Source organism: Martes martes (assembly GCF_963455335.1).
Source record: "Martes martes genome assembly, chromosome: 2".
Lineage (NCBI taxonomy): Eukaryota > Metazoa > Chordata > Mammalia > Carnivora > Mustelidae > Martes > Martes martes.
The window spans coordinates 73,829,346-73,842,993 of NC_137889.1; the positions used below are offsets into that span (position 1 = coordinate 73,829,346).

At 33.3% G+C, this 13,648-nt stretch overlaps 1 protein-coding gene across 2 annotated transcripts in view; it reads right to left on the reverse strand.

The window, feature by feature from the left end:
• The window catches only part of TLL1 (tolloid like 1), a gene marked incomplete at its 5' end in the record, with an annotated part of 211,830 nt that overhangs the window by 76,243 nt on the left and 121,939 nt on the right, over positions 1 to 13,648 (reverse strand). For both annotated transcript variants that reach the window (XM_080797399.1, XM_080797398.1), the window contains 2 exons: positions 1,356 to 1,471; positions 12,188 to 12,312. In XM_080797399.1, coding sequence (XP_080653525.1) covers positions 1,356 to 1,471; positions 12,188 to 12,312 — 241 coding nt within the window. The remainder of the gene's footprint in view (positions 1 to 1,355; positions 1,472 to 12,187; positions 12,313 to 13,648) is intronic.

Below are 13,648 nucleotides of genomic sequence, written 5' to 3' on the forward strand. Positions count from 1 at the left end.
GGTAGAAAGAAATACTTACAGAATTTTCCCAAGAATAATATTTGTAATAATTTTTGTTGATCTGCTTTCGAAGATTAAGAAGGTACCTATTCCCAGTTTGTTCAGGGTTTGTTGTTCTTAAATCAGTAATAGGTATTTTTTTCTTGATTTAATTGAGATGCACATTTAATGGTGTTTGTGTCTACATACATGCATGCAAAGCTTTGGTTTGGTTTGAGGATTTTACTTCCATATTCAAGTGTTAGCTTGGATTATACTTTTCCTTTTTTATACTGTCCTTGTCAGGAATGCTATCAAAGTTTTGCTAGCCATACAAATAGGAAAGTGGATCTTCTTTTTTATTCCCTGGAAGAGTTTATATAGGATTATACTTATTCCTTATCTGAATATTGGCTAGAACTCACTTATTAAGCCATGTGAGCTTGGATTTTCATTGCTGAAAAATATCTAATAATTCAATTAAACAGTAGTTCATTTTCTTTAGTAGTTATAGGAGTAACCAAGTTTTTTTTTTCTTCTCAAGAAAGAACTCAGTAATATTTTGTAGGAGTTTTCCCATTTCATCTACATTTTTTAAGTTTCTGGTATAATGTTGACAATATTCTTTTATTCTCATTTTTGTGTCTAAAGCATCTTGGTTATAATAACCTTTTCAATCTAGTGATTAGATAATTGTGCTTTTCCTGTTATTCTTTTTCTTTCTTGATCTGTTTACATCCATTTTCCTATATTTCTAAGTTTTTTCAAAGTACCAACTTTGTTCATACTTTGTACCATGTTATTTTGATCTCCTTAACTTATCTATTATTTATTACTTCCTCTATTATGTACTTACATTTATTTTACTATACCTTTAATATCCATTCAATAAGAATGTCTAACTCATTAGTTTAGGGTATTTTTTTTTATTTGTTAATGTGAGCATTCAAATTCTGAATTTCCTACCAAGTATTGATTGCTCTCATTGCATCTTACAGACTTGCTATTCAGTATTTTTTTATATTATAGCTGAAAATTATTTCTAATCTTCACTATAATTGCCTCTTAGCTAAGCTGGATATTTTATGTATATTTCTTAACTGGAATATGTGGGATTTTTCTGACTATCTATGTGACACTTATTATAACTTAATTCCATTGTGCCTGAGAACATTATTTCAACTTTTTAGAGCATTTATTAAAATTTCCAGAGCTTGAGCAATTTTCATTATAACTTTTCTGAGTTTTTTAGTCTCATATTTGAAAAAATAAAATAAGAATAAAAAGTAAAGCAAATTATATTAAAAATAAAATGAACTTTGTATATTTAACACCTTATATCACACTAAATGAGAACTCTCGATGATATAAACTACCTTCTCCCCTGGGGTCACCGAAATTCTCCAGATGCAGTGTGTATAAGAAGGGTAGCCATTTGGAAATCCTGGAGAGGAAAGGTTGCCATTGGATTCCTGTAGGGTTTCCCCACATGCTAAAAGGAAAGAAAAAAAAGATACATATATTTGCTATTTTAAAGAGGTGAGTTATCCAAATTTCCTTAAAAAGATAATATCATTCTTTAATTTTTATGAAAGACATGGACATCATAAGGCCCTGAGTCTTTTGGTGTTAGATGAAAATATGTATTTCTGTTCTAGAAAAGACTTTTCCAAGTAAATTCATCTTATGTTTCTATTACTAGGATTTTTGCATACTTAATGGTATCATTAGGGCCAACCATAAAACAAAACTATGAGATAAATAATCTGGCATTCATAAAGTTCTTCCTCATGGAGAATTTTCTCATTCATTCCCAAAGAATTAGTAGGTCACCCATATTCATATTCAGGCCAGTGGGTATCCGGTTCATGTGGCTAGGGAATCATATGAAACAAAATTAATATTTTTCAGTGTAAAGTGATGCTAAGTTTCATAGCAAATACCACAGCAATGTTGAAAAACAGAAATCTTAAATAATAACTAGAATACAATCAATAAAGGTGATACCAAAATGTCATACAATGAAAATTTTTCTCAAAATAACCTGAAAAAATTAAAAGGTTAAGACCTTAAAGGAAGATTAAAATTTTCCAAGAAGATGTGGACATTCATTTACTCTCTCATTTCTGTTGAGCATAAGTAGAAATTACTGTAAAAACAATTGTGTTTTCCTCTTACTAAGGCTGTCTAATATCTTAGAAGTAATTATCAGTCATCTAAAATAGCAAATTATCTGCTACACAGCCTCAAGATCTGTGTGATTGATATCTCTAGGGCCATTTCAACAAAGCCATAGACAGAGAGTAATTAGCTTATTGGTTTAGCATGGTTAGTGGTCAGAACCATTCTATAATGGGTTTTCCTATTGTTTTTGTAAGACACAGCACGTACCCCATGAACATAGGTTGGTTTAAATATCCTGAATTCAAGAATGATTCTTCCACTGCAAACTATCATCTTTATAACCTTCACTTAATAAGAGTTCTTTCCCTCTGAAGGAGACTGAAATCAGACTGAGATATTACCATATTACAGAGTCATAGCTACCAGTAGGTGAATTCTTATCTCATCAAATCCACCATAAATAATAAATGGTTTTGCATATCTTAAGTTAAATGAGGAAAGAAAGATGATGACTTTGAAAATAAAACTGAGTTGTAAAAAGTCTGATATGATATAAACATTTATTTGAAAACACAGATATTAAGTTTGCACAACAAAACACATTTCAAGTAGAAATAAGCAGTGTTTATTCTGATGAATAGGCAGATAAAAGCAACTTTAGAACAAAATGAAAATGCTCAAGGTCAAAAATACATAATTTAGCATTTCCCATGAATTACCTCAGGGCTCTTGATAAATGTAACATTGCAAGAACCCTTAGAAAAATAAAAATGTATTAAGATTTTATTAATGCAAACAATATGCTTCTAAGTAGGATAAGTTAGGATGCTATATAATTAGTGTTTCGGTGAAAAATACTATAATTTGTAGCAGTCTAAAAATAAATTATTTAATGATTGAAAAGTACACTAAGCCACAAAGAATGTAGGTACTGGATTTACTAAAGTGGAATTAAAACAATTAAATATATTTCATCCACAGATGTATATAAATAATACTATCCTGATAAAGACAAAACTCTATAAAATGAAAAATAAACAGAATGAGCATATAACTCAAATATTAAGTAAATCTATTATATAGCATTTGCTTACAATGCTTATAATCATTTGTGCATTTACCTCAGTAAATGTGGTTGTCCCAGGCTACCTGATCCCTACTACAAAAGATATTTCAGCACTTTCCCCAGCCATAGGTTGTCAATGTTCAGACATACAAAGCAAAGTTTAATATTAAAGGAACTAAAGAAAAAGCAGCAAGAAAAAATTAGCACTACAAAGTTAAAATGCATAGGCTGTTCATTTACTCAGCAAAGTCTGTGGATGAGAAAACACAAGTTTTAATCATGGCATTACCACGTAATAATTATGTCATACAAGTAAATCTCAAAAGCTTCAGCTTCAGTTTGCTCTTGTTAAATGCTCATCTTATTAATATATACTTAATAAAGTTGCTTTGTGGGAATCAAATGTTATTTATGCCCTGAATCTTCTTTTTAACCCTTAGATACCTTTTCCACAGGTAGGAAGATTGTGGTCTAAAGTGTTTGAATATGTCTTTGAACTATAAAACTTAGTCATATTTAGGAGGAAAAAAATATAAAGAATTATACAGTGGTTACTTATTATCACTGGCCTAATAAGAATTACTCTAAAAGTAAATATAAGTCAGAAGTTAAACTTCTATCTCTGTAGGCAGGTGACACAATCTTAAATGTATAAAACCATAAACGTTCCACACATACACATAAAATTGTTAGAACTAACAAACATATTCAGCAAAGTTGCAGGATACAAAATCAACAGCAAAAAATCAGTTGCATTTCTATACATCAGCAACAAACAATTTCAAAAGGAAGTTAAGGAAACAATCCCAGCCATAATATCATCAAAAAAGAATAAAATACTTGGCAATAAATTAACCAATGAGGCAAAAGACTTGTACACTGAAAATGGCAAAACATTGCTGAAAGAAATTAAAAATAACACAAACCAATGGAACGATGGGCTGTGTTCATGATTGGAAGACTTAATATTGTTAAAATATCCATATTACCCAAAGCAATCCACAGATTCAAAACAATTTCAATCAGTGGCATTTCTTGCAGAAAGAAAAAAATCCTGAAATTCACATAAAACCACAAACCAACAATAGCCAAACATTCTTCAGGAAAAAAAAAAGAAAAAGAAGCTGGTTCCCACTTTTTGATTTCAAAACATATCACAAAGCTACAGTATTCAAAATAGTATGATACTAGCTTATGACAAACATACAGACCAAGAGAAGAAAAGAGAGAGCCCCAAAATAAATCCATTTATGTATGGTCAAATGATCTTCAACAAGAGTGCCAAGTCTACTCATTGGGGAAAGCATAGTCTCTCCAGAAAATGGTGTTGGAGAAACTAGAAATATGCATACAGTAGAATGAATTTGGACCCTTATTTTACATCAGACACAAAAATCAACATAAGATGAATTAAAGACTTAAATGTACATCCTAAAACTGTAAAAATTCTAGAAGAAAACAGGTGAGAAATTTTGTAACAATAGTCCTGGCAATGGTTTCTTGGATATGACACCAAAAGCAAAGGAAATAAAAGCAAAAATGGACAGGTGGGACTACATCAGCTAAAAAAGCTTCTGTACACCAAAGGAAACAATCAACAGAGTGAAAGGAAACCTTCTGAATGGGAGAAAATATTTACAAACCATATATCTCTTGAGGGGTTAGTGTTCAGAATATATTAGGAACTCCCATGAATCAATAGCAAAAAGCAAAATAACCCAATTTAAAAATGGGCAGAGGGTACTGGGTGTGGTACATAAATAATAAATCTTGGAACATTGAAAAAAATAAATAAAATATGAAGCAGTTTGATAAATTAATTAATTAATTAATTAATTAAAATTAAAATGGGCAGAGAAAAAGAAATGGGCAAAAAAGACACACAAATGGCTGATATATGAAAAAAAAATGTTCTACATCACTAATCATCAGGGAAATGCAAATCAAAGCCACAATGAGATATCACCTCATACCCGTTAGGATGGCACTTATCAACATAGAAACAAAAAACCAGAAAATAAGAAATGTTGGCAAAGAAATAGAAATAGCAGCCTTTGTGCTTTGTTGATAGGAACATAAAATGGTGCAGCCACTATGGAAAACAGTGTAGGATTTCCTCAAAAATTATAAATATAATTCCCAAATGATCCAACAGTCCCCTCATTTCTGGGTATTTATTCAAAAGAATTGAAGACAGAATCTGGAAGAGATATTTACACTCTCATTTCCATTGCAACATTATTCATATTAGACAAGAGACAGAAACATCCCAAACATCCATCAGTGGATGAATAGATAAACTTTGGTACATACATAAAATAGAATATTATTCGGCCTTAAAACTAGAAGGAAAACCGACATATGCTACAATCCAGATAAATCCAGAGGACATGATGCTGAGTGAGATAAGCCAGTTACATAAAAACAAATATTGCATGATTCCACTTACATGAGGTTTCTAATGTACTCAAACTCATATAAGTGGAAAGTGGAATGCTGACTGCCAGGGGCTGGGAGGGAGAAAGAAATGAAGAGCTGCCATTCAGTGGGTATAGAGTTTTAGTTAAAACTCTAAACTCTGCAAGACCAAGAAGTTCTATTTGTTTTTCAAGATTTTATTTATTTATTTTTCAGAGAAAGAGAGAGAGAGAGAGGCAGACAGAGGGAGAAGCAGGCTTCCTGCTGAGCAAAGAGCCCTATGTGGAACTCGGTCCCAGGACCCCAGGATCAGGACCTGAGCCAAAGGCAGCCGCTTCACCAACTGAGCCAGCCAGGTGTCCCAAGACGAAGACGTTCTAGAGATCTGCTGTACCCTGATGTGCACAGAGTTAACGGTACTATACCATGCACTTAGAGATTTGCTAATAGGGTAGATGTCTTATTAAGTGATTTTTTTGTCAAAATAAAAAATAACAATAATAAAGTGGTTAAATTTCTAAGTCCTTTATCATATGATCAATCTCACTTCTGAATCAAGTAATTCACATATACCTTCATTCTTCCAGAGTAGAAAATTGGGTTTGAACTGTATAAATGCTACTTGGATTGTGTCTTGTTAAGCAATTAGTACAAACTCTGGACCTTCTAATAACATTGAGTTTACTGCTGCCTGCATGTCCATCTACAGTTACTTTCTTCACCAAATGTCTGTAATATCCACCCAACACCAAAGACTGAGAACTTTCCTGTCTCCATATTCTATAGGAGAACATTTATAATTTTATTAAGGCTAAGGAAAACACAGATAGAGATGAACAATAATTTCTATTTTGTAAATCTGTTCGCAAAGGATCTTGACAAATTCTAGATTAGGGGAAGAAATACAACTGTATCTAATCAACTTAATACTAACCTAATTAACATATTTAGATCCCTTAAACTTTTAAATATAATAGGCAAAATATAGGTTTAAAATTATTTTTAAAAATATGAAATAAAAAGTTAAATGATTTTAAGATAAGGAAATGTTAAAAAGAACCCTAAATCATCTGAGAGATAATGTGAGATTAATTACTGAAATATTTTAAAATACATTTCAATAGTAACTGCCTAGCCAAGTCTGAATCATCCTTTAAAATGAAACATAAACACCAACTCCAAGGAGCCTTCCTCCTGTAGTGTGCAGCCCAAGGTAGGCATCTCTATTCTAGAAGTTCTCTAGCATCCTTTAAGGATGAAATTTACTTCCTAACCAAGTAATGTTGTCTGTGTGATGCCCCAGAGGCTCAGATATTCATGTGTATAGTCTGCGCTTCCTTTTCTGGGGCCATAACATCTGGAACGGTGCCTTTCATGTGTTAACAGTGACTCATTCATTCACACAGAAGCAACTATTCATTGAGCACTTACTTTACACCAGATTCAGAAAACCATGAAGGAAAACTCAACTCCTATCCCACAGAAGCTTCTATACTCCAGTGTGGGAAATGCCAAATCACTAATGATTATAGGAGTAAGACACAAAGACCAGGATCCAATGAAGCATTTGCCATGTGGAGTCCTGGGAGACAAGGAAATCTTTAAGTAGGAGCCAAATCCTAAATATGGCTAGAATTGAACTGGGAGGCAGTTAGGAGCATTCTGACTGGAGGAAGAGGCAGGAGGCAAGCATACCATGATGCCTGGAGCTAAATGAATTGGAGGTGAGATCTAGACTGCAGGGGTAATACCTAGAGAAAAGACTCAGGGAGGAGACAAGAAAAATATTTTGAAATGACCTAATGGAAAGGAGATTAGCCTTTATCCTAAAAATAAGCAAAATAAGCTTTGCATATTCAAAAGCCACTTAACAGCAGCATGCCCAGACAACTAAAGAGATATAAGAATAGGGGCAAGAGGTGACTGGGAGGCATTTCAACAATTCAGACAAAAGATGAGGCTCCCAGGACCAGGAGATTCACTGTAGGAAGCCAAGATTCCAAGAAGGCAGCAGGACTAACTAGCTGGAGAAAATGAGGGAGGAATGAGGTGAGAATGTCCTCCAGAGTTCTGGCTTGGGCTGCCAGATGATAAATGTCTGGTACCATCCACCGAACTAGGGAAAGTTTACAGGGAGATGAATAAAGGAGTCCATGAATAACTGGGGGGAAATGGCAAAATTACTATTTTTTGCATGTGGGCAATATTTTAGCCAAGAATTGTATATGTTCAAGCACATCTAGAAAGTATATTCTGTCAGGAATCTCAGAAAATTATACCAGGAACCAAGAGATTAATGCTTTAGGTTAACTAATAAGAACTTTATTCCAATTTTAAAAGTGAAGTTAATGAAAAAAGTGTTTAAAGGAATGTAAAGTTTCTAGTATTCAGACTCCATGCACACTGAAACTGACCTTCCATCCCTAAAGTGTCCACATAAATGTGCATCCATGGACAGGGGTATTCCACACACGTAAACTTTTAAATTTGTGAACATAGACTGTACATGTGTTCATGTGTGAATGCACATACACTTTTATGTAATAAGGAAGACTCTAATCCTCAGAAAGCCTTTTATTTTTAGATATTTTATTTTGTATTTTCTCTAATTTTATTATGTTACTTGATATATTTATTGGGGAAAATTTACTGAAAATATTAGGGTTGATATAGGATTGATGGTTGATGAAGTACTAAGTTAGCAAAAAGTTCATGGGACTACAGAAAACCCAGTTTAAGAGAAAATGCAAATATAGACCAATGACTATACTAGGCGAAGAGTTAAACTAAGCAGTTTAGAAATCAGAAAGGAAAGTAAATCCTAAAATTAGATCAAACAGAAAAAAATACATTTAGAAAATGAGAGTCACAAGAAAAACAGGGCCTCCTAAGAGAGAACAATAGTACACACTACTGATGTGGACTATTGAAGAAAAAATATCCACTATGAAGAGAAAAATATCCATTTCAACTCAGACAGCCTGGAGAAGATCTCCTAAACAGTGTGGAGATTCCTTAAGAAATTAAAAATAGAGCTTCCCTATGACCCTGCAATTGCACTACTGGGTATTTACCCCAAAGATACAGATGTAGTGAAAAGAAGGGCCATCTGTACCCCAATGTTTATAGCACCAATGGCCACGGTCGCCAAACTGTGGAATGAACCAAGATGCCCTTCAATGGACGAATGGATAAGGAAGATGTGGTCCATATACACTATGGAGTATTATGCATCCATCAGAAAGGATGAATACCCAACGTTTGTATCAACATGGACGGGACTGGAAGAGATTATGCTGAGTGAAATAACTCAAGCAGAGAGAGTCAATTATCATATGGTTTCACTTATTTGTGGAGCATAAGAAATAAACAGAGGACATGGGGAGATGGAGTGGAGAAGGGAGTTGAGGGAAATTGGAGGGGGAGACGAACCATGAGAGACTGTGGACTCTGAAAAATAATCTGAGGGTTTTGAAGGGGCGGGGGGTGGGAGGTTGGGTAAGCCTGGTGGTGGGTATTAAGGAGGGCACATATTTCACGGAACACTGGGTGTGGTGCATAAGCAATGAATTCTGGTACACTGAAAAGAAATTTAAAAAAAAAGAAAAAGCAAACTTCTTTTTTTAATTTTTTTTTTTTTTTATGCCTTTACTGGCATAAAGGGACGATGGAGACCTGGAGACCGTAATGATGATCTATTCTCCACCTTTGCTTGGGGGAGAATCCTGACAGTATGTAGGATGCAAGAGATTATAATGGCAGACAGGTAAAGCAGCATTAGTGGGTATCCTTTAGATGCCTTAATGCTAGAAAGACCTGAAAGCTGTGGGAAGGACACAGGACTGGCTTTCAGGCAGCACTGTCCAGAAATCTATTCAATCCCAGGGCTGGGCAGCTCTCCCTCTTTTTCCCTTCCTTCTTTCTGGGATGTGGTCTGGCAATGAATAATGGGGTTTTATGTCAGAAGAGTGCCAGGGCTGTAAAGGATCATATTCTTTCTTTATATTAACAGTGCATAAGGAGATCTCTCTTGCCTGATCCTAAAAGAACAAGAAATGGCAATGAAAATAATTATAAACTAAAAGAAACATTTTCATACCATCACCTTAAAAACAACCTTATTCCTACATGGAGCTTTTTCATGATGAGTATGCACCGACTGTACAATGAGTAATTCAGATTTCCCACACAAATTTAATTTACATATTTGGTATATAAAATAGGTAACTATAATAATGGTTTACAAGATGTTTGCCAGTCAGAAAGTATCATAAAAATTAGCAGTTTATATTGTTTTAAGGGAATTAAAAATGCATACATTTTAATGCTGCTCATCTTCTGATAGATAAAAACCATTTCCTATATTATTAATGGAAAGGCAACAATATCTGCAGTCTACCTATTACTAGCCTATTAGAAACCTGCCCTCTTGGACTCAGGGCCCCACTTATCACAGACCATAAAAGCTACAACCTTAAATATTTAAGTGTGAACCAGGTCGGTATTCCTTTCAAGATTAAATGCTTAAGGAATACCTCTATAAAATGCAGATCCAAAACAGCTTGGAGAATAAACTGATAAGAAGTAAAGAGTTGGAGTGATATAGCCAAATACCTCTGATTGGTCCTATTCATTAGCAATTTCTAACAAAAGAAAACAATAAGGCAAACTCCAAGGGACTATGCAGTTTTACACCTCTCTCCTTTCAGTATTAAAACCAAGACACAACCAGATTTCATTTTATAAACCCCTACACTCTTCCTAGATGATTCTCAAATAAGTCATCCTATTCACACTTCCATGTACATTTATCAGTCTTTCACATTATTCCATTAATGTTCTTGGAGCTACTGGTAAACCTACTGTATTAGTGTAACTTAAGTTTATTTGTCCTATCTTTCTGCCAATACAATTAATGCTCCTTATTGTAAAGAAATGAAGAACATTAAATTCATAACCATATACAGGGCTCAAGGCTCAAAGCTAAGGACTTCAGAAAACACACACACACACACACACACACAATGGCTCATAGGGAGAGTGAAGAAAACAAAGAGCAAAAGATGGAAAAAAGAGAGAAAGGGAAGGACCTGTTTGGTGGGCATTAAAATGTCCAAGATAGAAAAAACAAACCATTCTTAAAGATTTAGTGAACTAAAACTTCAGATTTTTTTATTTTTTTAAATACATATTTATATGTCTTAGCTCTCTCTTACTTTATCATGCAAATAAATAAGCAACTTTCTTATACTGCTTTAAAAAGACAAGATATCTTTCACATTGATGATGGTACCTTCATAAATATGGTTTTACTGTTATTAACAAACCAATGTATATATTATATATTATACTGTTTCAAGTAAGAAAAGTCTGTTTATGTATTTATATAAATAAAGCCTCAAGTGAAAACTTATATGTATTTTCCCATTAGTAACTTAAATATTTAAGAGTTATAGACTGAAAATTACAGTTTCATAAGTTTGATTACTTTTCTGATTCCTACTGACTGATCTTCTTATAATTCAGTGTTAGAAATGAATGTCCAGCGTATTTTTAAGTGAGATATAGATATATATATATACACATACATACACACATGTATTGAGAGAGACAGACAAAATGGCTTTCTATGTGGATTATTTACGTAGTTGCTATTAATCACACAATCCTCCCCTAAATCTTCTTTCAAAGTTAAAAACTATAATATATCCAGTACTGCCAGAAATTAGCCAAGAATCACTCAATTCTTTTGTCATAGTGGTGCCATTTATTTATAAATACATATTTCCCGTGGAAATTTAGATTTGAAAAAAATAAATACTACACGTACATGGGTAATTTACATATATATGCGAACAAAAATTTGGGGGAAAGCTGTGCTAACCAAAGTTAAACATATTTCTTTGATATATGTTATTTCAAAGGATTTTGACTATGTAGGAGGTACACAGAATATGCACCATTTCCAGTTTGAGAGCAGACTCTTTTTTCTTTTTTGGACCAGTAAGTCACTGGTGTTCCCTTGGAACAATCTTACTAAGAACTTCTTTTAATCTCTTTTTCATAACTTTAGCCAGTAGCAAAACATATGGTAACTCACTAGCAACACTGTTAGAACTCCTTTTTTGCACCAACGTTATACAGTCCAACTAATAAAATTTTAATTTATATATCATTCATGGTGGTACTTGCAAGAAAAAGATCATTTCAGTCCTCAATTCTGAAGTTGAAATAAAGGATATTCTTTTTATTTTGGCAAGGAAACTCAACTTTGACTATGAAATCCTGCAACTATTTAATAACAACTATCAGACAACCATGCTTTTTGCTCTTTTACTTGTTAAAAGAAAAAAAAATGCTAACCCTATTTAAAAAAAATACTATCCCTGCTTAAATTTGATTTCTAGCAATTTGTTTTTAATTATATCAATGAGTGTTCCAGAGTTCTCTCATTTCATTTTATGATTACTGACTTTGAACCGAATACGTCACTTGCCAGCATGGAGAGACACAAGTAAACAGTTCAGTGAATTGTGGCTTATTCATCTGGAAGAACACAATCAGGCACAATTATGGTTCTGTTTTTGTATGGTGCAATACCTGGACATCTATACAGCTTTCTTGCCTGTGCAATATCTCCTTTGCTTAAACGGGTTCGCTGACCGATTGCAGGACGTATGCCATTATCATCACGAGAGGGGAGAATAGTATCCAGAAACATCCCCCTGAAAAAAATCAGAAGCAAGCCACACATAAGTCACCAAATTAAGACACACACATTCCTTACAAGTATAAGATTATTTTTTTTTTCAGACTCACATCAGTTAAAGGGAAAATACATCAGTGTTGAACTTCAAATAGTATGCCAGACTTTCAAAATATGTTTATCAAAGTAGAAAAAAAATAATTGGGGTTAAATTCTATATCTAGCATAAAGTCAATGACAAAATTCACTTTTACTTAGAAATCATTTTAAAAATCTAGAATTCTCTATAGTGTCCTATCAAGTACACCATGGCTTTTGTTTTAGGCTCTTAAACAAATCTAAGAACCCCTTGGATTACTAAATTGTAAAACAATTTTCCTCATAGAAGCCTATTTTTTAAGGGCAACATACAATACATATTTTTGAGGTTACCAAAATTATAAAAGTCAAACAAAATGTATGTTATTTTTTAGTGTAATTGTTAATTTAACCTATATATTCTTAGAAGTCCAAGTATTACAGTATTTTAAAAGAACAGGGAAAAAAAGGGTATAAATTTTAGAAAGAACAGTTTAAAGCAAAACAGTTTTTTTGATACACACACACACACACAGAATAAAATTTTCACAGTAAAATTAAGAAAAAGAAAAAAAAAAAACTATCAATGGCAAAGCCCTGATAATGCTAAGCTGGAGAAACCAAGCTGAGAGATACCTAAGGTTATGATCATCTTTCTTAATCTTCAAAACTAAAAATTTTGAATGTAATGCATTAAAGGTATGGTCTTAATTTTTCAATGAATATCAACATTTATAACTCTAAAGGAAGAACTGAGCTTAAAAGTTAAAAGGACTGGGAAACTATTCCAGTGGGAAGAAAGATGAGGATTTCAAAAAAAAAAAAAAAAAGAAGCTTTCTATAAAAGTATTTGAAATTAAGAAATAAAATTTAAAAAAAAATCTTTTTAAACTAGGATGAAAGGCATGATACTCCTTCCCAAAATTTTAATGAATAAATTGTATTTAGACTACAAGTTAAGAAAACATTTCCTGGGCACCTGGATGGCTCAGTGGGTTAAGCCTCTGCCTTCAGCTTGGGTCATGGTTTCAGGTTCCTGGGATGGAGCCTAGAATCAGGCACTCTGCACAGCAGGGAGCCTACTTCCCTGCTCTTCCTCTGCCTGCCTCTCTGCCTACTTGTGATCTCTCTTTCTCTGTGTCAAATAAATAAATAATATCTTAAAAAAAAAAAAAAGAGAGAGAGAGAGAGAGAACATTTCCTTCCATTAGGAAATACTTTCTAAACACTGTTATAGGTCTGGATTTGTAGCCAGTAATAAAAGACACACTATGTTT